This window comes from Pinus tabuliformis, chromosome 4_2, assembly GCF_031772625.1.
Source record: "Pinus tabuliformis cultivar Carrire ecotype Pingquan chromosome 4_2, CPIR1, whole genome shotgun sequence".
Classification (NCBI taxonomy): domain Eukaryota; kingdom Viridiplantae; phylum Streptophyta; class Pinopsida; order Pinales; family Pinaceae; genus Pinus; species Pinus tabuliformis.
Window position 1 is genome coordinate 827,693,443 of NC_142304.1, and position 26,534 is coordinate 827,719,976.

General features: G+C 35.3%; 1 protein-coding gene and 1 long non-coding RNA gene across 2 annotated transcripts; both read left to right on the forward strand.

Moving 5' to 3' along the window:
• Positions 1–1,488: 1,488 nt before the first annotated feature.
• LOC149172219 (photosystem I chlorophyll a/b-binding protein 3-1, chloroplastic-like) lies at positions 1,489–6,266 on the forward strand. The gene is made up of 3 exons (XM_089424261.1): positions 1,489–1,805; positions 3,796–3,854; positions 5,433–6,266. The coding sequence occupies exons 1-3, from the start codon at positions 1,620–1,622 to the stop codon at positions 6,046–6,048; spliced, it is 861 nt and encodes a 286-aa protein (XP_089280387.1). The 5' UTR covers positions 1,489–1,619; the 3' UTR covers positions 6,049–6,266.
• A 1,922-nt stretch (positions 6,267–8,188) lies between these two features.
• On the forward strand, positions 8,189–9,582 carry LOC149172220 (uncharacterized). The gene is made up of 3 exons (XR_016259620.1): positions 8,189–8,652; positions 9,159–9,279; positions 9,374–9,582. It is a non-coding gene; the product is annotated as an uncharacterized LOC149172220 (long non-coding RNA).
• Positions 9,583–26,534: the final 16,952 nt, after the last annotated feature.

Sequence of the window (26,534 nt, forward strand, 5' to 3'; positions counted from 1 at the left end):
ACACAGCGTGGGAGCCGAGACCCAGCTGCAGAGAAATAAGGCAGAAGATTAGATCTAGATCTAGCTCTAGCTGCAGACAACGTTGGACATAAACTATTTGGCCCGCCTTCCTTGACTAAGTGTCTTGAGTTGAACGAACGCGCAGGGTCTTTTTCTGTTGGACTGTACACTGTATACGCCTAAGATCGCAAGGCGGTGAGGTATTATACGTTCAATTTATGCTTGTTCAGAAAGTCGGGAGTTAGTGCCTTTGCTTTCTGTGGCCAATCTTTCTTGCAACATTGAAGACAAGATTGATCGCCGTCCTGTGGCAGGACGTTGTTATCTGTTTTCTGTTTTTGGTTGTCTGGGACAAGGAGAGAGCTTTAGCGGAGGAGACTGGGAGAGAGCTATAGCAGAGGGGACCGGGAGAGAGCTATAGCCGTAGAAGATTGGTAGCCGCAATGAGACTAACAATAGCCACAGAAGATTGATAGCCGCAATGGAAATTTATTATGGTTTACAAATTTTATATTATAATTATAAAGAAATTCCAAACACAATTTAAACATAAAACATAACATTAACATTGTCATAATAAAGTGAGAAAAAACATTATTAAAGCAATCTTATAACTTAATTTTAAAGTTAATTTTTAAATTAATAAAAATTTTAATGTCACTAATATCTTATAAACCCTTTTTATCTTAACATACACACCATAACAAAATAATCATAATCATATATTTTACCCTAGGAAACACACCCAAATAAAAAAAACCATATTGTAATATACAAAACACTCCACAATAAAAGAACCGACCCATCCAACTGTCTGAGTAAAATGCCAAAGATGAGTAAAATAAGAAATTAAAATATTATTGAAAAGAAAGTTTAAACCATTTTTTTAATTAAAAAAAATTAAAATTAAAATTATTTTTAATTTTAGATTTAAGATATCTGTGATTTATATCTTTTGACATAATTATTGAAGAATCTATAGTACAAATTATTTTTCGTCAACTTTTCAAATCCCAACCAGGTCCCATTATCAAAACTTTATAAATGATGATATAAAAAAAAGCTTATTTGAAAGATATACATACTTCTAATTCAATAATCATGTTTTGCTCGAGTATTCTGCTCTAGTTACCATGGATGCCATCTGATCCGATCCGGACTAAACCCAATTTATATTAAATTCAGAAACACATTTTATTATATATCTATATATATAACCGTACAATTAGCACAGTAATAATACCATTCAAATAATTGAATTAAATTAATTAAAAATGCTAAATATTTTGCACTTACTCCTCTATCTATAAACTCCACCCTCACGTACTAAAGGTTATATTTTGATCCTCCGACGCATAACCAATATTAATCCAGGTAGACCCAAAAACTCTAACGAGAACCACAGATTCCCTATCCAATAATATCCATAAGTGGAATTTCATTCCCTCTCCATTGGCTAAAACTCTATCACCTCCAATTTCCATCAGGATATCATAGCATGGTCCATATTGTAGTAAACTAATTCCAATACGCCAACTCATCAAAGCAAGGGCTATTTTCTCTATTGGGTGCCTCTCTTTTCTCTCTGCTGAAAGTTCACAGAGAAATTATCTGCTAAAATGGCAGCCATTACAGCAAAAGCACTGGTTTCTCCTTCCCTCTCTGCCATAGGAGGGGATATTGGACGCAGGCAACAGTTGCTGTTGGGAGGAAAAGCTCTGGTTCTGCCACCGTATTTCAGCCAATCATCAAGAAGGACTTCATTTACGGTCAGAAGCCAGGCATCATCGAACAAACCCGTCAAGGTTGGTAAGAATCCTTGCAAGATTTCTAAATTCTATATATAATATATCAAATTACAGAAAATGCCTAGATCGGATTCTCTGTTTTGTGTTTGTTGTTTTTGCCTTTTAGGTTGTATATCTTCACTGTATCATGTATATGTTCAAACCTAATGATGTACCCACTCGAGAAAACTTTATATTTTGGATGCTTATATGGAGTATACCCATGGAAAAATTCTGGTTCAGATAATTCTATTCTGTGTACATTTACACTCTCTATATATATCTCCCTGGTCAGATATGCACCTGGGGTTGTTATAAGATTTAATATCTAATGTATTTGTCTGAATTAGGGATCTCCATCCTTAAGGTTTGGAATTTTGAAGTGCACATGAAACTTGGTCTGCATATTTTTATGCTCATGTTCATATATACATATTTAATTTACTAATAAAAATAGAAATAATAATTTAATTTTAAATTTATAATTAAGTTAAATATATATATTTTTTAAATATTTTATATAATAATTTGATTATTAAAATTATATATTTAAATATAAAGAAAATTGTAATTACTTTTATAATAATAAAGAATAATTAATATTATTGTTAATTAAACAAAAATATATATGGAAACTCGTATTATGTATAATTAATCATATTATGTATATTTATACATAGTTTAAGCACTATTTTTTGAAGGTAGTTTTTATTCTCAATTCTTTTTTCTGAGGTTTGTTGAGTATTATTTCTTTAAAGGTGGTTTTTATTATTGATTTTTTTTCTAAAGTTTGAACTTCAGATTTGATAGAGACTAAATCCCACACAAATTAACTGATTTACACCAAATTAAATGCTTTACATTAAGGTTAAAATAAGTTCACAAAAATTGCTCTGCTAGATTCAAATCAACATGGAAGTTAAAATAAGTTTGCAAAAATTGCTTCACTGGGTTTAAATCAGGATGGATTGGGAACAATTTGTAGCTTTTATTTTTATTGTATTATTCAGTGTCTGTTTGCAACATTTATTGTTTATTATTCAGTGTATGTTTGCAACATCTATTGTTTTGTTGTAAAATGAAGATTTCTCTTTTAATAATAATAATAATCCAGTTTTAAGGTCATTGTCAAGTTAGACATTATATTAGTGTATAAGATCCCTTGTTTATGGGAAAAAAGACCCACTTTTAAAAAATAATATATACTCTAACTTCTTCTAAATTTAACCCTATAACCTCTTTAGAGAAAAAAGATGCTCTTAACAATCCTCTATAATGTTTAGATTTTTTAAAATTGCTATTGTGACTCTTAACCATCCTGTATACTGTTTGGAATTTTTGAAAGTGGTATTGTGACTTTTATTTGCTCACGTAAAGAAAAACATCTTTATAATCCTAATAAAGATAAAATTTCAAAAATTAAAAAATACACTACCATACTAATTACGTCCAGCTGCTAAGACTCTGCTAAGCTCACTACCATACCCAATTAATGGTACCGCAGACCTCATATGGGTGGCCTATAATACCTTAGGATATTGAGACCCAAGAGGCCAATCTAAAATTTACTAAGCTAAGCAAGAGGATTGGGGAGGTCCTCGTACATCACCAAAATTCAAATAGAAAAACAAAAGCAAAACTTAATGCCAGCAGACTTTCGTTAGAAAGTACTGTCCTGTGTTTGAATTTTTGAAACAGTAATGATTTACAGATTTATCTTGTTTTTATTTTTGTATTTGAACTTTGTTGTGCTTTTGTTTGCAAATTAACCAATGTATTTGTTGTGTAATGAGGGCCTTCTTTCCATAATATTTTTTCAAATATTAAATTTGTATTTCCAACTCTGAGATTGAATGGCTTATACCCTGTCATTCTAATTTTTTCATTTAGTGTGCAATGATGCCTATGGCTGATTTTATGAGTTGTAGCATTTTAAATGTTGTTGTAGACCTGTCTTGGCAATTGACTTTTTGTATATTTGTTAAGAAACTTCTGCCTACTTTTGCAGCAAGGAGACAGGCAGCTTTGGTTTGCATCAGACCAGAGTCTCTCCTACTTGGATGGCAGGTGATATTCCTAATCCGGATTCCATTTGTTTTCATTCTCAGCCTGAAATTACCGTTGAATAAGAAAGGGAATGATGATTACAGTCCTGGACCATGGGCATTGTACTGCATAACATTAATTGACTTTGTTTCTAAACTGGCGAAGCTCAGGGCTCAATTGTACTTTCCAATTTTTAGTTGGGGAAGCCAAGGGCTCAATTGCACTTTCTAATTTTTAGCTCGGTGAAGCTCAAGGCTCAATTGTGCTTTTTAATTTTTAGCTGGTGAAGTGCAGGGCTCAAACCATTATTGTTGGTGCTATATTGTTTGTGTATGAAACGATTCTTCAACTTACTAAAGTTGTGAAAATCTGATGGCAAATGCTGTTAGCTACCAATGTGATCCAAGTTCAAGGAGGTTGGATCCAATATTTGACAAGAATATTGTTTTGTCCATCCTTTGATCTCATAACAATGGAGATCCCTTTTACGAGTTTCTCTTTTTCATGGTGCTTATCCGATGGGTAAGCTTCAAAGGGGTAATTTGTTTTTCTTTGACTAATTTCCTTTTATCTCAATGTGGCAAGTTGGCCCTTCTCCATTGTGGGAGCATTGGCAGTATTAGAATTAATGGAGTCAGTTTGCAACATTCAAATCTGTTTTTTTCGGCTAAAATGTCATGATGGAATTATTTGTTTGGTCAAAATTGATTAGGATTTGCACTTGGCCCCAACTGCAAAGACAAGCACAAGCACTAGCAAAAGTTCAAACACACCCAAAAGTGGCCCACAGTAAACAGGCATATGTTTGAAGAGACTTGAATCCTGGTGATAGCATTAACAGCACCCCACTTTCACTAAACCAGCAAGCCCTCTGTTAACAAAGGGGTGAACTTATGCTGTCTGTTGTGAATCTCTCCTGAAATCATCCCGGGATTTATCGACCCTTTTTTTGCCACTTCAACATATCCATCGCTTCTTCCTCTCTTACCTACAAATACGAGTTTTCTTATTTGGTTACCATATCACTAATGGATTCCCCATGTTCATGTTGTTTATCTGAAACTTGGCTGAAGCTTACTGGGGTGGGGGAGAACGGGCTGATTTTCTTTCCAGCCCTTTCTATGAGTTCCCTTAGGTAGGGTTGCCTACCTCATGAAAAGTGAATGTCGTGAAGTCTCTTAACTGATATAGTGAAGGTAAGGTCTTGATTGCTTGTTTATTTCAAGATGGGCTGATTTTGGGGTCCTTGGTGACCAACTTGGTTGGGTATGGGGTAATTTTTATAACTGTTGTGGGATCATTGTTTGCTAATATACTGTACTGAATGCAGCTTATCTGAAAAGGATGCCAAATTCGACAGCTTTTGCTGTTGTTTAACCATGCTTTTAACTAATTTCTATATTCATGCTGCCTATCCCATGCTGCCTGTAAGGGTTAAGGTTAGACAATTCATACAATTTTGTTTAGTGTCCTCTTCTTCACCTTGTTATCCATAAAACTTAAAAAGCTATAGAACTAGGGCACCAATGAAATTCTCAAAGAGTTATATGGAATGGTGATTCTTCTTCCGATTATTTGAATATATTTGGGTAATTGCAGCCTTCCTGGTGACTATGGATTTGATCCATTGGGCTTGATGGATCCTGAAGGACCTGGAGGTTTTATGGAACCAGGTTGGCTCGTTTATGGAGAAATCATCAACGGGCGATACGCAATGCTGGGTGCAGTTGGAGCCATTGCTCCTGAAATCTTAGGCAAGCTTGGGCTAATCCCACAGGAGACCGCACTTCCCTGGTTCCAAACTGGCGTCATTCCTCCAGCAGGGACATATAACTACTGGGCTGACCCTTTCACTCTTTTTGTGCTAGAGATGGCCCTGATGGGATTTGCAGAACACAGAAGATTACAGGATTACAGAAACCCCGGATCGATGGGAAAACAGTATTTCTTGGGATTGGAGAAATTCTTGGGTGGTTCAGGTAATCCCGCATACCCCGGAGGTCCCTTATTCAATCCTCTGGGATTTGGTAAGGACGAGAAGTCCATGAAAGAATTGAAGCTGAAGGAGGTCAAGAATGGAAGGCTTGCAATGTTGGCTATCTTGGGTTATTTCATTCAGGGCCTTGTTACCGGAGTTGGGCCATTTCAGAACCTACTGGATCATTTGGCTGATCCAGTACACAACAACTTTCTCACCAACATGAAGCTCCACTAGAGCAAAAATATAGAAGGAATTACTCTGAAATTTCCTGCAAAAATATAGAAGGAATTACTCTCTGAAATTTCCTTTGCCTTTGACTGGTTCATGTCCGTTCATGTTTTGAATATATTGTATGATGAACCTTCTGTATCTGTAAAATTGCAATGTAAAAATAGAAGGATGTGCATGGATCTTTGTTAAGTATATTTAAGTTGACTACTTATTTTTGTTTATTTGCATACCGTTATTCTGTGTCTAAGGGTCACGTTCATGTTGAACAGTCTTACTGTTTATGAAATGTGTAATGAAACGTATCAAATTCCGTTGCAAAGTGATATTCATTTATCATCGACTCCAGTCTCCAGTCGTTGCTATTAGAATAATATGCTGTAGATTGGATCTACTCGGTAGTTACAGCAGCATTCAGTACCTTTGGCACAACCTGGTGTGGCATATAGGAAGTAAACATCGTTGGTTGTAAGTCAGCAGCACAAGAATAGTATAGGTAATCACTGAGTCACCCTGGCACAAAATCCAAACAAAAGTTTGTTTTCTTATTTCTAGAGTTGTTATTGCAATTTTGTTTAATATTGTTAGTAACTGCTTTTTATCGATCCATTACATGAGAATAAGTATTTTTAGATAAAGATTTAGGTGAAGAAAATAACAATTATTACTCTCAAACCTTTATTCAAAGTTAATATATATAGATATAAATATATGAATTTATATTATTAAAAAAAATTATATTCATAATTTAATTATTTTTTAAAAAATTATTCAGATTAACCAATCTTATTATTTTTTTAAATAAAACATGATATATCAACTAATTTACCAATAATATCATACACATATGAAAACATTCTTAACTAAATCTAGTTCTATTTTCTTGAGAAAAAATTTAAATCGCTGCTTAAAATACCTAACAAAGTTATGAAGGCTTGCAAACATGAGAATAAGGAAAATAGGGAAATATGTGTGGAAATGTATGTTTCCATACGTGATTAGAGGTTGGTTTTGTTGTAAACGAGTTAGGATGAGTCTTCTAATTCTTTGTTGTATGTATAGAAATTGATGTGAATGTGTCGGATCAATTCTTTCTCGTAATGAATAATGGTTTTTGGTGAATATAATGTATGTGATTATTATTAGTCCCTGCCTGGGACTCTTAGCGATCGATTGTGCGTTGACCGCATATTAATCTCTTGTTTGACCAAAAAATATCGTTGTGCATCACAACTTTAACCAAAGTTTTCATAGTAGAAAATAATATAAAATTTATTATGTAATTTTTTATTGGACAACAAAGTTGGGGTCTTATTGCGGGCTTCGCAGCTTTCAAGACATTATGTTCGGCTTAAAAATAAGATATCCAAAGTTTTCGGAGATGAAAAGTTTTTGTTATCCAAAGTTTCCTCATATTGCCGAGCTTTTCCAAAACAACCTTTTCGAAATATGAGAGGTTAAAAATATTAGACAAGCAGTAATATATATTTGTAATAAATAAATTTTTTCCGAAAACATTAAAATATATATATATATATGCACATGACGTGCATGATGTAATGGCTGGGGCGGATGGCTTTCACACCCCCCACCCAAGTTTGAATCCTGCGAGGTTGTAAAATGTTGTAAAAAGTTGTAAAATGAGAGGGTCCCACCGAAGCTTACAAAAATATATATATATTACAAATAATCAGGAAAATAAAAATTAGTCATCTAATTTTAATATTACTTTAATATTAAAAAAATGTAAAAAGTAAAATAAAAATTAGTCATCTAATTTTAATATTACTTTAATATTAAAAAAATGTAAAAAGTTTAAAAAAAATAATAATCTAACCTTATCATAGTTATCGATGTAAAAAGCTAAAAACTAACCTAAGCTTATAATAATTACATCACCACATCCTAAACATTTCCAATTTCTCACCCAAAAAAATTATAATAAAATTAGCTCTAATAACTTTTTCAGTTATCCGAAACTCATTTTTCCAATTATAACTCATGAAATCCTACATTTCAAATTTTTTTAACAAATATATCTCATAAAAATTATTTTTTTGGGGGTGTATGTTTCCACTAATTTTCTGCTATTAATTTTTTGTTATTTTCGGTTACTTTTTGTCTTTTTTTTTACTGTTACCAAATTATTAGTAAGAACTCATATTTTACCGAAATATTTGACATTACTTTTTAGAATAAAATAAAACAAAAGTCACTAAACACTATTTAAATGATTCTAAAATTTTCTGAAATCTAATTAAATATAAATTACTTGATAAGAAAAACATAATAATAGGATGTTTATTGAAAAAGTTTTTGGCATATCAAAATTTATTTCTCCAGGGATTTCTCCGTGTCCTGCGTGCAGTGTCGTGCATCCTGCAAGTGCCAGTTGTTTGCATATGTAGAGACGTCCACGGTGGTTTACAAATGCCTTGTCCGGAGTCCCGGTGGTTTACAAATGCCTTGTCCTGAATCTGGAGTAAGTTCAGAGCAGAGAGTGTGGAGCAGCTAATTCTCTGGAGTAAGGTCAGAGCAGAGAGTGTGGAGCAGCTAGTTTGAGGAGTAAAGGAGCAGAGAGCGTCGAGTTGAGGTTCACCTTTACAATTTGTAAGTTCCATTTTACAGTGACTTAATATTACTTTCCACGATTACAGCAGTTCCACCATTACAAAAGTTGTTTTTGTTCATGCCATTTCTTCGTCTAGTCCAAGTTCAGCCACTCGTCTTCAATAGTTAGTTAGTTCCTTAAGTTGAATATATTAGTTCCATTTCCATTTTAATTTTGGGATTTGTAAGTTAGTTCCTTAAGTTGAATATATTAGTTCCATTTTCATTTTAATTTTGGGATTTGTAGATGGTGTTTATATTAGTTCCATTTCCATTTTAATTTTGGGATTTGTAGATGGTGTTTAAGGGCTTTTTTAATTGCGAAAAACTCTATTTGTTAAGATCATCCATAACTCACATTCGCGGAATTTACAGCAATAGGCTCTTACAGTGACTTATATATTGTGTTTCGTACCTTTATTAGAACATCTTTTTATCATAGAACCCAACACAAGGGAAGGCGAGGTCGTAAGTTGAGATCTTCCCTATGATATGTTGTTTTGCAGGTTCTTTGTAGTGGCGAATGCAATTGCATGTGGGTACACATTGTTTTCATTCATCTTCTCCGTAACCGGCAAATTTTCCTCCTCTACACTGCCAACCTTTCTTCTCTCTGTCACTGATTTGGTAATGCCTTTTTCTTCTTCTTTACTATGAAGGTGTGAAAGTTGTGTTATAAATGTTGTTCAAATCTCGAATTGAATTTCATAACTGTGTGCAGGTGATGGTGGCGCTGGTATCGACGGGGGTCTCTGCAGCGACTGCCATTGCTTAAGTCGGGTACAAAGGAAATTCTCATACTCACTGGGGAAAACTCTGCGGTATATATGATTGCTTCTGCCACTCCATTAAAATTCAATATGCTGTAAGATATATCCGAAGGGTTGTTATACATGAATATCAAGTGGGAGACGGCAGCAAAATAGGCAACCAGAAGCAAAGTAGAAATAATAAGGGTGATAATTGAGAAGCTCATTCTCTCCAACCCAATCTAACAGACAGAAGATAAAAAAAGAAGTGAGTTTATGAGCGAAAATAGAGATTCATTTCTATATATCTGATTAAATAATTTGTTATAAAAAGTTGTTGATTCAGGATCTGTTAGATTTTTTTTTAATTATTTGAATATTCATAGTGGTATTTGAAACGTGGACAATGTTAGCAAACCTGACGCCAGAGCACGCATGGTGTGTTTTAGAATATAAATTCGCGTGTAGCCCGTGAAGCTTTCTCATCAAATAGTTAATGACTTTCGTTCGCAAACGATGGTTCTGCGTGGCTCAACATTTGTTTATTTGTTTTAATTCTTTTATTATAAATTATGACGAGTATATAAATTTAGTTCTTAAATAAAGTTAAGAAAATAACATTTTATAAATTAATATTATTAATTATAAAAGTAATAGTTAGATATCTACATTTAAAGGGATTTGCTAGAAAATTTTTAATAGTGGAGATTATTCATCAATTTATTATATTTATTTTATAAATAAAATTATTTAAAATATTATTCGTAAATATTATATTTTATTAATATTATTTTTAATTTATAAATAAGCTTGCTTAAAATATTATGAGTCAATATCATACTTTATTAATATTAGGTGAGAAAAAATTATGATTCATTTCACATTTCATATATTGTAGATAAATGTCCTAACATATGACTAATATTAGCAAGGAACTAATATTTCGATATTTATGGTTCTTATGCTGCATTTTACTATTTATAGTTCCCTATCTCTTTATTACTATTTAAAATTTTCCTATATTATGATTTATTTTGTTTAACATAATTATTATAAATATACTCTTAACATTTTCTTTTTCTTTTTACATAAATCATATTTTATAACAATTTCTTAATTCTTTATCTTTATTCATTTTTTGCAATATTATAAATTTATTTAATATATTTAAAATTATTAAATACACTCTTAACTACTTTATAAATATATAATATCTTTATAGCAATTCTTAACCCTATCTTTTATAAATCTATTAAAATTTTGTTATTATAATTAGTTTATTTAATATAATGAAAACCTCCAACAACTACTTTATATTAAATATACTAATTCTTATTTTTTAGAGTTTTTTTTAAATTAATTATATTATTTTTTTAATTAAACTGAAAAGTAAAAAACTTTTAAATTACTAAAATATTTTATCAATATTTTGTAAAATTCAACTCTTTATTATTTATCTATAATTATAATTATTGATAATTAATTAAAATTTAAAAAATTATATTTTAATTTTTTTTTAGACATTAAAATATTTGAAAAATAAATTTTTTTATATTAAATTATTTATCAAATAAATTATATATATATATATATATATATATATATAATTTAGAGTTAAAAATTTATTTAAATAAAAATAATAAAGAAAAATATAATAAATTTATTAATTTTTAATTAATGAAAGTAAACTATTCCCATATACTTATTTAAATATACCTACAATATTTTTTTACTCGTAACGTTTCACACACTCTTACGTGAAAACCATGTTCTAGGGATTTCGAAAAATTTAAGTTATTGAGTAATAGGCCTAAACTACAAGGAAATATTATAACAATAAAATCACATTCGTGAATGTTAGTTTTTTTATTATCATAAAACCATCTAATTTTATGTCTTTCATTATGAACATCCAGTTCAACATCTTATATCATGTATTCCAGAACATCTTATATCATGTATTCCAGAATGAACAAGTTATGAATAACAAGTTCAACGTCTTATATCATGTATTTTAGAATGAACGAATTATGAATAACAACTTCAGTGTCTTATATCATGTATTTTAGAATGAACAATTAATTCAGTAATTACATCGTGTATTTCATAATGACCAACAGTTCAATGTCTTATATAGTGTATTGTATTTCAGAATGAACAATTAATTCAATAACTATATTGGATTTCCCATTCATGGTTATACCACCACTGCTTTGCCAACAATAGACAAGACATATTTGTTAAAAAATAAAAAAAATTACTTCCCTTACGATTTCAACATTGTACTCTGACCAATACAATTTGTTTAAAAACAAATCTGCAAAAATAATTTGAAAACAATTTCGACCCACATCTTTTTATTACAAAATAAAAAATTACTCTTACGATTTCAGTATTGTACTATGAGTAATACAAATCATTTAAAAATAATTTCGAAAAAATTTCGGCGGGTATGCCATCTGCAACGTAGACCTTCCCCCGGGGACTACCGGCTGCATGCAGCACTTGTTATTTATGTTTTGTTTTTATATTTTATTTGTGTTGTCGGTAATATTATTATTTAGGAGGTAAAGAAGATAGGATGAAAGTTTTTAACTATGAAGAATTTTATATTGTGGTTTTGTTGTCTAGAGATGATTATAAATAATGTATGTTTATTTGTTTTGTATTGGTAATTTTTTATAAGTAATTATTTATGTATTTGTATTTATTGGAATTATTTAAAGCTATTTTATTTTAAAAAGTTTATATAAGGAGAAAAAGAGAGAAAAAAAGGAAAGGAAGGATCTATAGAAAATTCAAATCTTTTTTCTAAAATTAATTATGAAAATAATTAGAACAAAGATAAGATTTAAATAAATTTATATTTAATTGTTTGGTATTTCTAATCAAGAATACTCTTTTGTCTAGGAGTTGCATATGTACCTTATTACACCATAATTGACAAAAAGCACTTGGAGAACTAACTTTATTATTAAAAACACATTTGCAATGTTGTTAAAAAGTAGATAATCTTAGACAATGCTAAACACTAGTCAAGGAGTCCTTAATCACTAGTGGAATCTCCCAACAAAATTGCCCACCAATGTAAATAGTCTTGTGGAATGTGATCCAACTAAGATTGAACCTAATACAAACAAGATTTTGCAAAGGAACATTTCCATAAAATATACTTCATTATTTGTATTCCTAAGTAGAAATGGCATAGTCCATCAGTAAAGAAACTTTTGGCCAACTAGGCTTTGGAGGGCAGGGCTTGATAAATCACTAACCAAGAACCACCTAGATTTTGTAAGAGACTCTAATCGACTAGACATCAGGTAATGGACAAATCCAATGACTTTATTCATTCATAAAAACCCATTTGGCATTGAGAATTGGTCCTAATTCATTACGTCAATGCAAAATAGAGTAGAGCTTATGAAAATCATACTGAGTTGAAGGGTGTCCAAAAATCCACTCTCGATCTCTCCAAAAGGGACCATCCATATCAATGCTCATCTTGAAAAGGTAATTTGTAGCTGAATGTTAGTTTTGTTGTACTAATTTCAAGTACAGATTTATAAACACATGCTTGTTTATTGCTTCATGTGCAGGGTTCCCTTATGTTGTTTGTGGTTGGAAACAGGTAAATTTTATGTCAAGTTTTATGTGAAATCATGAACAGATTAACATGAAAGTAAGTATTGAACAACAATAAGCAAATGAACAACAGTAAGCAAATGAACAACAAACTATCAAGAAAAACACTTAACATAATGTTTTGATAAAGGAATTGACCCCTACTGGGCTACATCTTCTTGATCCAGTCTCCATGAATTGGGCCTCCGTATTTGCTCAAAAAGGAAAAAAGTATAGTTTACAATGCTCTACAGCTCCTGAAATCTGCTTGAATGTACTCAGAGTATCCCAAAACCCCTAAGATGACTCTCCAAACTCTGTAAATGGACCACAATTGTTCTAGGTTTGACCTCCTTCCCTGGTGGCCCCAAGCTTCATTAAACTTCAATGTGGAAAAATCACATAAAAAGGTGTCCCATTGCCTCTGAAACATGTTCCATTATGTTCAGAATGTCGAAAACATCTAGAAATGACTATTCATTTTTCAAAATTGGTCGAAAATTGCTCCAGTTATGACCCAGACAGTTTTTCCCTAAAAATCTCCTCCAAATATGGAGAAACTCCAGTTAGGGCCGTTAATTTTGGAGGCAGAATCAAAAATAGCGGAGTCCGCCAAATTAACTGTTGGCGTAATTGACTGTTAAGTCGCTCTGGTCACATGGAAATGGCGGGTTATGTGGCATTAAATGCCAGAGGTTGCATTCGGCGGTCTTCCGGCGTGGTCACATACGCTGTTTGCACCAACTGTTTCGGTTTGAGCTGACCATTGGTTGGTTAACCGTAACCGTAACTTTGAGTGGTGTTCACATGGGGGGGGCTGGCCCGTGCGCTGGCCCTCCTAACCGCGAACCTTAATCATATGAAAACTTAAATATGCATGGTAAGCCATAATTGTTAAGAACTAATGCATAGCGGAGTTGGTAAGGTGTGGGCACTGTGGAGGGGAGGTTGAGGGGTCGAACCCCGGTCCCTCCATTAAAATTTCTATATACTGCTCATTTGACCATTTGACTTGTGAGAGGGACATGTGGCGGCCTCTGGGCTTGCCACGTGTTGCCTTCCCATTAGTCCAACTCAACCACAATTGCCCAATAACAGGATGCCACTTGTCAACATATGATTCGCCACCTGTACAGGTATATTCCAAGGAATATTCTCCTTGCTCACTGGGCTATACGGATGCCTAGTCAGCTTTTTTTTCAAAATTGTCCTTATTTAGTGAAACGGTCAGTAGGCTCTAACTTCCTCATACGAGCTCCATTTTGAGAAAAACGAGTTGCGTTGGGATCTTTTTGACGAGACGAACGCATTCGTTCATGTTTCACACAATTCCAAGCACTTTTATTTTTGAGCTAATTTTTGCCCTTATCCAAATTCTGATCACTCCTTCCCACTTACGGGCTTTTGGACCCACAAAAGTTGGTTATTTGATGAGAGTTGAATAATATTATATTTACCAAGTTCTATCAATTGATTCTACTTGAATAATTCTCCATGACAACCACTTACGTACACTGACATGCCTTACATTGCAAATGGTTATGTCCCTCAACCAATGTTCTCCTTTTGCTGCTGATCCAATCCAACACATGTTGGACACTTTTTAGCTGCAAAATACTTTTGTTGTACCACATTGATCCCTCGGTTCTTGGAAAACTGATACAATCTGATAGCCTTCCCATTGAGAATCTTGGCATCAACACACACAACGGTCTATAATGGTTGCAAATTTTTGGCGTCTCGACCACTTTCACTTCTTGCCTCTATCATCCTCTAGTTCAACATGCTTCTCATGTCACCGTTTGAGAATGAAGGATAAGCATCAGCATCTTGCTCAAGAATGGACCTTCCAAAATCCTGCAACATCTTGTCACAAGAAACACCCATTAAATGGAAAAACACATTATGTAAGAAATGCAAATTGACGACTTCTTCTTTTGCACATTATAAACAACAACTGTCACATCATGTAACATCACCATGGACTCTTGCATCTTGGTGTAAAAGCCATCTTGGTGTGTTAGTCGATGGTTTACTAAACAAGTCAACAAAACATCATCGACTACACATAAGTCAACAAAACATACTTCTTCAAGCAACTGAATTGACTTGAGAGCTAACATAAGCATATACACAACTTGACGATTTACAACAAGAATTCCACATTTTCGTGAAACAATTCACCACGTCTCCCTTTCACCTTTGGAGACAAAATCAACTCTTCCAAGTCAATATGACATACATGTGACAACAATTGACACAAGTCGACACTCATGCATGTGCAAATGATCAACATTCTCAAGTTGACAACATACATGTTAACAAAGCAATCGACCAACACATGTCAATCACTCATGCATGTTCAAGCACAATGAAACTAGCAACCATTTCACCATTCACACACACACAAACTCTCATGCATGTATACAATTCTTCAACTCTCCCTCAAGTACAAAGACAAGTACAATAAGTCCAAAAACATGTATGGGTACATAAAGAGTTGAATCTAACATACCCTACTTTCATACACCTTGGCGAATCTATTCAACATTAAGAATGACAAATTCGTTGCAAATGAAGTGAGTAACGTACTCAACTTTCACACGCCTTCATGGAAAAAATGTGCAACATCAAGAATGCATTCAAAAGAATTGCATTTACATACAAACTTGTAACCATAAATTGCCTTCTTTGCTGCATTTAAGTGAGTCAAACAGAACTCCACTTTCAACATCTTGCATCATACAAGTTGCAGCATACTTTCAACAGAAAAGTAATGCATTCATAAGGCAAATAAATGCATTTTTAAGGCAAATAATTGCATCTATCAACAAAAGAAATGCAAGCCTTATTTGGATAAGAAATCAAACCACCTCTTACCAAACCATTTCAATGGCGATTCTTGCAGTTGCACATCATCTTGACCCACATCAATTATGGAATCTCCTTTTCCATCTTTGTTAAAATCTCTCTCCACCATCTTCAAATGTCATGGATGAGTTGTTGGATACAAATTCCAACATTTGTCTATGAGATGACCTTGCTTATGGCAATGAGTGCAAAACAATTGCATCTTCTTTGCAACATGGTTTCCATTATCCAATGGACCTCTGGTTTTCTGTTGCTTTTGCTTTGAAAGTTTCTTGTATGTGGCCATTTTCTTCCAACATCTTGAAACATTATGGTTATTCAAACCACAAAAAGTACATGTATTTTCTCTCCTAATATTGTGTGAATATTTACCATGTTTATCATAATAAAAATAAACTTGATTAAAGGTAGATTTATACCTTGTACATTCACCTTTATTGCCTTTTTGAGGAGGTGAATTTGATGAGGTAGTGGCTCTCTTCAGAATACCAACGATGGTTTCAAGGACCTTATAGCTTTCAACATCCTCTTGTTTTCCATTTCCACTAGTTGCATGTTTATGAGAATCTTCTTGCAAAGTGGGTATTCAACTTTTGCATTCCTCATGAACACAATCTTCACAAGATTGAGGGTATGAAAATGTGATGAAATTCCCTCTTGGAACACCTTCATGTGCCTCCTTGGCTTTAGAGCATTCTCCATCATGTTCTCCATAACCAAGACCCAAATACGTAGGCCTTTCCTCAACAACAATTGGCTCAACTATGCCTTGTGCATGTGTGCCTAACCCTTTACCTTCATAGCCCATTTTCATCGACAATTTGGATCCTGTTCCTCTAGTGTGTCTTTCAAAAGCACCAAAACATTCATTTTGAGAGGAAATTGAAGATGAACTTGAATTGCACACCTCATGTTCATGCCCACACTTGGCTAGGGTGTCCTTGGCATCATGGAGTAAAATCTCCATCTCATGCATCTTTTCAAGAAGCTCTTGCTTCTCCTCTTTCATGGCCATCAACTGCTCTTGAAGTATAGTGTTCTTCTTCCTATCTTCAGTCATTTCTTGCACCATATCTGTCATGATGAAAAACTCCTGAAACATCTCTTCATCAAAGAATCTTGCGAAGGAAGAGAGATTAGAGATATCACTTGTTGAAGCTACCATCACATAAACTTGCACACTGTTAATTCTCCTTGCACAAATTTCAAGAAATCAAGCAAATAAACCTTTGCTCTGATACCAACTTGATCTAAACCTGAATGTTAGTTTTGTTGTGCTAATTTAAATTACAGATTTATAAACACATGCTTGTCTATTGCTTCATGTGCAGGGTTCTCTTATGTTGTTTGTGGTTGGAAACAGGTAAATTTTATGTCAAGTTTTATGTGAAATCATGCGCAGATTAACATGAAAGTAAGTACTGAACAACAGTAAGAAAATGAATGTAAAACCATCAAGAAAAACACTTAGCAGAATGTTTTGATAAAGAAGTTCACCCCTCTTGGGATATATCTCATTGGTCCAGTCTCCATGGATTGGGCCTTTGTATTTGCTCAAAATGGAAAAAAGTACAATTTACAATGCTCTAAATCTCCTGAAAATCTGCTTCAATGGACTTAGAGCATCCCAAAACCCCTAATATGACTCTCCAAAATCTGCAAATGGACCACAATTGTTCTGGGCTTGACCTCCTTCGATGGTGGCCTTAGGCTTCACTAAACTTCAATGTGAAAAAATCACATACATAAGTGTCCCATTGCCTCTGAAACATGTTCCAATGTGTTAAGAATATCAAAAAAATCTAGGAATGACTATTCATTTTTCAAAATGGGTCGAAAATTGCTCCAATTATGACTCAAATAGTTTTCCCCTAAAATCTCCTCTAAATTTGGAGAAACTCCAGTTAGGGCCACTAATTTTGGAGGCAGGCCCAATAATAGCAGAGTCTGCCAAACTAACTATCGGCCTAACTGACCTTTAAGTCCGCTCTGGTCACATGGAAATGGCGGGTTTAATGGTGGGTTATGTGGCATTAAATGCTAGAGGTTGCATTCAACGGTCTTCCAACGTGGTCACATACGTAGTTTGCACCGGTAGTTTCGGTTTGAGCTGACCGTTCACTGTAACCGTAACTTTGAGTGGTGTTCACATGGGGAGGGTTGACCCTCCTAACCACCAACCTTAATCATATGAAAACTTAAATATGTGCGCTAAACCATAGTGGTTAAGAACTAATGCATAGCAGAGTTGGTAAGGCACGGGCACTGTGGAGGGGAGGTTGAAGGGTCAAATCCTGACGCCTCCAAAAATATTTTGATATACCACTCATTTGACCATTTGACCTGTGGGAGTGACACGTGGCGACCTCTGGGCTTGCCATGTGTCGCCTTCCCATTGGTCCAACTCAACCACAATTGCCCAATAAAAATATGCCACTTGTCAACATATGATTCACCACCTGTACAAGTATATTCTAAGGAATATTCTTCTTGCTGACTGGGCTATACGGATGCCCTGTCAATTTTTTTTCAAAATTTTGCATGTTTAGTGAAACGACTAGTGGGCTCTAACTTCCTCATACGAGCTATGTTTTGAATGAAATGAGTTGTGTTGGGATTGTTTTGACGAGACGGACGCAATGATTTAGGTTTTGCATGATTCCAAGCACTTTTATTTTTTAGCTAATTTTTTCCCCTAATCTAGATTCTGATAAAATGGTCTTCTTAAGGAATGAGCTTGATGACCTCAATAAAGGTAGCCTACTTAGAAAAGGACAAGGTAAACTCCAGAGCCACCGAACACTAGTTATTCCAAGAGCAAGAACTAAAATCCCAAATACCCCTCCAAAGAAAAATGTTCCATTTTTCTAAACTTATTTGCTTGAGAATTAAGAATATTAGAAATACAAGTTCCATCCTATTTCCAACTCTAGATTGGTCTCTTAGTCAAATCCTAACCTGATCTTCTACCCAACCTTTCCAACACACCAAGTTTTCTACGTTCCTCAAAACTACCCAAATTCTCTTAAAAATGATGTACCTAGAAACCTGAAAATTATGAGGAGCATAAATGATGTCACATAAGCCAAATTGACCCCTAATATTACCAACATATTGGGCTAACAATAATTTGTGTTGCATCAACTTTCAAAGGGGATGAAACCTCCAAGCATATGAACACCCATTTGGTAGCCAAAACGCTACCTTGAGTCATCACATTGATCAAACCAAAACCTCCCTCATGTTGATTTTTCTAATAGAGACAAAATATAACAATTTTCTTCAATGATAACTACTTCAAATGATTTATTAGCATCAATTCCATATAACATTCAATATCATTAAGCAGTTATACATAAGAAAATTTCAACCATTAATCACAATAGAGCAATAGAAATAACAATGAGGCAATGAAACAAGAGACAAAGAGTTAGGTCAACAGCGAGGGAAAAACCTAAAAGGGGAAAACCCAACATGTCTTTCCTTATGAGAGAGTGTCATATTCAATCCAATTGTACATAATTCAAAATAGTATATCTTTGACAAAACATATAAACAAGAATTGGCCAGCATGATGACCTCCCACAAGTTCCAAGCCAACCTTCTAACATCCAATACAATGATTCCTTCAAATATTTGCTTTAGCCACAAAAAAAAAATTCCTCAAACAACTCGCAGATTACAGAAAAGTAGTGTCTCAAAAAGCTTTCATATCACAGAGAAATAATGTCTCAGTTTGCTTTCATAACATATAGAAATAGTGCCTCGATAAGCTCACATAACACAAAGAAATAGGAGCCTCAAACAGTGCATGGTTCCATAGAAATATCTTGCCTCTCGTCTACATGTTCTACAAAAGTATCTTACCTCAGGTTTGCATGGTTTCGCAGAGCTATACTGAGAGATCTGAAGTTGTGTCTTGAAGGAGAGCGAGTAGGTTCTGTTTATATTTATTCGTCCATGTGAAAAGACATGTCTCTTGGGTAGGACTACTTGATCTTTGAGGGGCTAATTTGAGCACTTGCGGGGTAATAAATCAATAATTAAAAATTCGAATATTCTCTTTTGATTTTGCTGCTGAAAATATCGACTGCAGCTACCAATTTTCAACACCTAGTCCTTGGGCATGATGCAAAAATCCCAAGGAACCATGGTAAGACTCTGATACCCACCATATTTGGCCCATAGATAAGAATGTTGAATTTTCTTCAGTAGACAGAACTGAGCCTTATTGGGGAGTCAACATGACATATAGTAAATATTAGAGGCATGAAGAATTATACTCACTAGTATCATCTTACTAGCAAAGGGAAGATCCTTGTACAACCAAACAAGAAGCTTATGTTTCAATCTATCCAAGCACTAATTGTAAGTTTTAACCTTGTATAATTAATCACTGAAAACATATTTTTAACCAAACATAAAATAAATAATGGAAAACACACCAATTTACATAGAGATTTTATCCTAGAAACCCAAACTCGAGATTTAAACCAACAAGATTTTTTTCATTATTTTCTCTGTAGAGTATTACAATACAATACATATCTCGTGGCATACATAATCCACCAATCGAACCATAGTTCCTTAACCAAATATACAAAACCATGGGAAAAACCACCATGTGCCACAAAATTGCTTTTAGCAAAACCGTGGGTTGGAAAATGTTGTCTAGGTAAATCCTCTTTGCAGACAGAGACGATCCCTCTAGCCCAATGAGTGGGTCTAGCAACTGAAGTGACAATCTACTAGACACTTTCCTAAGTTGCAATTGAAAAGAGAGACAAAGAAGATGACCTACCTTGTTCTGACGCTATCTTGATCTCCTTTGTTGAAGACCTTGAATCACTTGTGTCATGGGCTCATTCCTGCTGCTCTCAGGGTCTACGCACTTGCATAAGAGATCAAGACGCAACAAGGCATGCAAATACAAATAGCATATTCAAAAGCAACCTACTTAATTGATCAAGGAATGTTAAGCTAAATGATACATGAGCATACACATTTAGGGAAAATGAACCAACGGTTTTTTATTAATAGAAAATAAGGGGAAGCATACAACCAAGCCTTGATGTTGATAGGCTCTCCTTAAATGAATATCCAAGTCCAAGCTAAGCTCTCCAAGCACTCCCTCTCCAAGCCAAATGAATAGAATATAGGCACAATCTTAGCATAAGGGTGCAGATAGGCAAAGACCAACCATTTGGGAATGGGAGAGAATGAATATATAGGCAGGGAAAGGGAGTTAAGACCTCTCCAAAGATAGGATTAGGCCATCATCTCAAGGAGGTAGCTCATAGGGATAAGACCAAGAGGCCAAGTTGGGAGAATTCGACCTCATCTATGCCAAACAACCTCCAGCTCGTCGCTTTGGAAGCTTCTAGATCACGAAGCTTCTCATCCTCTTTGGGAAAATTGCCTTTTTGGGATCATCGCGGGTATACAAGTGAACAGAGCGATGCCATTGCGGGTCAAGTTCAATGCAACAGGTGATCATCATTGTTTTTAGCCTCATAAGCACGATGATTCTCAAATTAGGGTTTTAGAGTTGTTTCTTCCAGGGAAAGCTCAAGGCATTTTCCAATCAATGTCTTAGGAAGGATCTGAGCTGCATATATGAATGCGTACACTGCATAATTGTCATGTTTCAGGCACTTTGAAGTATGTCACAAGGAAGTGCAGGAGGTGTGACAATATATTGTGTAACAAAAACCGCCAAAAATGGATGCAAAAAACCAACCAAAAAATAGAGGGGGTTGGAAACCTCCCTTATGACAACCCTCATGTTTGTGGCACATATAAGTCCTGTAATGAATATAACATGTACCCAACACCAAAATCACATAGCATGGTCCCTGTGCAAGGATGACACACACATTGAGAAATGGTCAAAACCTATAATTATTTTTATATAAATTGTATTTAATGGTTGAAACTTACCATCATTATGTTTAAATATTTTATATACAACATTAACTTAATATAAAAATTCTAATTACAAAGTAAAAGATGAAATTATCAAAGTATACCTTTAGTTTCATTAATGCATACTTTAAATCGTTGATTTCTGATAGTTATAAATTATGCCAAATATCACAAGAGACACTTTTTGTTTGCTAGCATGTTCGTGACTTGTGAAACTAGCTTGTAATATAAGAAATTGTGTCGTAAAAATTTTCGAGGGATTGCATTTGGCCTAGGCCACACCAACTCTTAACATGGCTGGATTTTAGGTGTCTCTTCCTAGTCACCATGGAGTTTACTTGGATTGTCATACAAAATGAGGCCTTTCAAGAGAAATCACACTAGCAAAATTTGACAACTACCACAAGAGACCATGTTACTTGATACACTTCTCAATTATCTAGTAGTTCTTAGCCTTTGCAACTAATGTTGTGAGAATGTAACTATATTTTTTTTTGTAAGTTAGATGTCTTCTCCCAGTGTACATGCTTAGCATCCCGGTGAGGTTTGAACACAGGAAGCCTTACTAATGAAACCCTTTCTCAATCGGTTGTGCATTTTGGGTTGTGTTATATTCTTTCCACGACTAGCCCACGTAGTTAACCAAGGGGTTAGAGGGGGGCGGAGCACCCCTTTGTTGCGCCGATTGTGTAGCGGGGATGGGGATGGGGTCACAGGGGGTTTGAGGCGTACCTGTAACCCCACTATATGGAGTCCGGGGTAGCGCCCTGGAAATTTTTTGTTTTGGATCCTATGTTAGAATGGGCGGACCCACCTATGGTTTTGTGCATGATTTTCACACATGTTTTTGGACGCGATGGTTTTCAGTCCATGGTATTGGACGCGATGGTTTTTGGTTCATGGTATTGGATGTTTCGGCATGTATATATATGTATTGTAACATTGAAAGAAATATAATGAAAAATCAGGCTGGTTGTCCCGGTTTTGGGATCCAGGGGGAAATCTCTGTGTATATGTGTTTTATGTGTTATGCTCTCGCATTGTTTATTTTCTGTGTTTTAGAATTCGTATGCAGGTAATTTCTGTACGGGGTTAAAACTTACATTTGGTATCGGAGTTGTTTTGGCTTCAAGGGGACACCTTTGTTGCTGAGGGGTTTCGCTCGGGCCTATGGTAGACCCTGTTCAGTGGGAGATCTACGAGATCGATTTTGGTAGTGAAAGAAGATGGTGAGCAGCGGAAAGATAGAGATTGAGAAATTTAATGGTCAGAGTTTTGAGTTGTGGAAACTCAAGATGGAGGATCTGTTGGTGGATAAAGATCAGTGGATCGCGGTAGATCCGGGTACTAAACCAACGGGAGTGTCCGATGAAGAATGGAAGAAGTTGGATCGGAAGGCAAAGAGCACAATACGATTTTGTGTCTCAGATTCAGTATTACTGAATGTATCAGGGGAAGGTACGGCGAAGGCTTTGTGGGACAAGTTAGGGACTTTGTACCAATCTAAGTCTCTGGTGAATAAACTGTTCTTGCAGAAGAAGCTGTATAGCCTGAGGATGAAAGATGGAGAATCAGTGACAGAGCATTTGAATGCATTTAATATTGTGGTAAGTCAGTTAGCATCTGTTGATATTAAAATTTCAGATGAAGATAAGTGCGTCAGTTTGTTGTGTTCTCTACCAGATTCGTGGGATAGTCTGGTTATTGCAATAGGTAGCAATGCAACTGCCTTGCACTTTGATGAAATAGTCTCATCCTTGTTGACGAAGGAGATGAGACGGAAAAATATGGAGGATGGTGATGCCTTGTCTGTACGAGGACGGTCCCAGAATAGAAACAAAAATAAGTCATCGAGTGGGAGATCTAAATCTAGAGGGAGATCTAAATTTCCAGGAAAACTTGTAAAGGTGGTGTGCTCGAAATGCGGAAAGGAAGGGCACTTCAAAAGGGACTGTAAATCTAAAGCTCCTGATAAAGGAAAGGGATCTGATGATGCTCCTTCTATAGAGGCGAAAACCACCTTAGATGAAGGTAGGGATGTGTACTTGGCTTCTTCAAGTACACATGTAGATCATGAAGCATGGTTGATTGACTCAGGTGCATCCTTTCACTTCACTCCCCATAGAGAGTGGTTCTGCGAGTATGATAAATACGATGGTGGTGATGTCTTCTTGGGGGATGATAGGAAGGCTAGAATCGTTGGTCACGAAAAAGTAAAGTTGAAGTTGCAAGGTGGAAGGGTTAGAACACTTCCGGGTGTTCTACATATTCCTGCATTGGCTAGAAATCTGATTTCTGTAAGCAAGCTAGATGATGTAGGTGTAAAGACAGTGTTCGAGAAAGATACCTACAAGATGGTTCGGAGAGCACTGGTATTGATGCGGGGAGTTCGGATTGGAACTCTATACAAGCTGCAAGGTAGCACTGTTGTTGATGGGTGCAACAATTCTGTGGTTCCTGAAAGTGGAGTTGAAAATCTAGTAGTATTTGGAGAGAAGACCATGTTGTGGCATCAAAAGCTTGGACATATTGGAGAGAAGGGCCTTCGAATACTTTATGGTAAAGGTATGGTAGAAGGTATGAGTAATAGCTCTCTAGATTTTGATTTCTGTGAAAATTGTGTATATGGGAAGCAGAATCGTGTGAGTTTCCCCTCTGGTGGTAAGAGGACGAAATAGATATTAGAGCTTGTGCACAGTGATGTGTTTGGACCTGTAAAGGTTCCATCACTGGGTAAGTTTGTGTACTATGTATCATTTATAGATGACTTTTCAAGGAATACATGGATATATTTCCTTAAGAAGAAATCTGAAGTCTTTGACAGGTTTAAAGAATTTAAGGCTCTGGTGGAAAACCAAATAGAGAAGAAGATAAAGGTGCTGAGGACAAATAACGGTGGAGAGTTTTGCAGTAAGGAATTTGAAGAATTCTGTAATAATTTTGGTATAGCATGGCAGAAGACTACTCCATATACACCTCAGCAAAATGGAGTTGCAGAAAGAACGAACAAGACGTTGATGGAAAGGGAAAAAAGCATGTTCAGTGGTGCCGGGTTAGGACAAGAATTTTGGGCAGAGGCGGTGGAGACAGCATGTTACCTGGTCAACAGATCACCTTCATCAGCGTTGGAGGATAAGACTCCACAAGAGGTATGGACTGGTAAGAAACTCTCTCTTTCACATCTGAGGGTATTTGGATGTGATGCATATTTACACGTTCCAAAGGAGAAACTAACCAAGTTGGATAGTAAATCTAAACAGTGCATCTTTATTGGGTATAAGGATGGTTTAAAGGGCTATAAGCTTTGGAACCTAGCAACAAGGAAGGTTGTGTACAACCGAGATGTGGTGTTCAGAGAGGTGAAAGATGTTATTAAACATGAAGTCCAACGAAAGGAACCTGAGAAGATAGAGTTTGAGCTAAAGGAGGAAGAATCATACTATACAACAGAGGAGGAATCAGAAGATGAAGAGCCACAAACTCCAGGTGTAAGAAGATCAATTTGAGAAAGAAGGCAACCAGAAAGGTATAGTCCATCTGCTTTCTGTTCAAATTTTGCTTTATCTATTACTGATGATAATCCCAGAACTGTGAAGGAAGTAGTAGATTCAGAGGATGGAAAACTTTGGAAAGGGGCCATGGTTGATGAAATGGCATCTTTGCACAAAAATGAGGCTTGGGATCTGGTGGAGTTTCCAGCTGGAAGGAAGCCCATTGGCAGCAAATGGGTGTTCAAGAAGAAGACAAATGCAGAAGGAAAGGTGGAGAAATAAAAAGCTCGATTGGTAGCAAAAGGTTATTCCCAGGTGCCGGGAATTGATTTTGGTGATATTTTTTCTCCTGTTGCCAAGGTAACTTCTATTAGATTACTTTTATCTGTTGCTGCTGCTTTTGATTTTGAGGTAGAACAAATGGATGTGAAGACAACATTTCTTCACGGGGATTTGGAAGAGGAGATTTACATGAAGAAACCTGAAGCGTTTACGGTGAAGGGTAAGAAAGAACTGGTATGAAAGTTAAAGAAGTCTCTGTATGGGTTAAAACAGTCACCAAGGATGTGGTATCAGAAATTTGATAAATTTATACGGGGACTTGGCTTCACCAAAAGCAAAGTAGATCACTGTGTGTATTTTAAATTAATTGGTGACCGTGTTATTTATCTGGTCTTATATGTGGATGATATGTTGCTGGTTGGAAATGACAAAGAAATTATCCAGGATTTGAAGACCCAATTGTCCTCCAAATTTGACATCAAAGATCTTGGTGCTGCAAACTATGTTTTGGGCATGGAAATTAAAAGAGATCGGGCAAAGAGGAAGCTCTGGTTAAACCAGAGGAAGTATGTCGAGACAATATTGCAGAGGTTTAATATGCAGGATAGTAAACCAGTGAAGGTTCCTATCCCTGTAGGTGTAAAGTTATTTGCTGAACAGTGTCCCAAGACACAAGAAGAGGAAGAGGATATGTCCCGTGTTCCATATGCAAGTGCAGTCGGTAGCCTGATGTATGCAATGGTCTGCACTATACCTGACATCGCACATGCAGTGGGAGTATTGAGCAGGTTTATGTTAAAACCAGGGAAGGAACACTAGACAATAGTGAAGCGGGTTTTCAGGTATTTGCATGGCACTAGTGATTATGGTTTGTGCTACCAAGGAAGATCGGGATTGGATAGAATGTTGGATATTCATGGCTTCGTTGATGCAGACTGGGCTG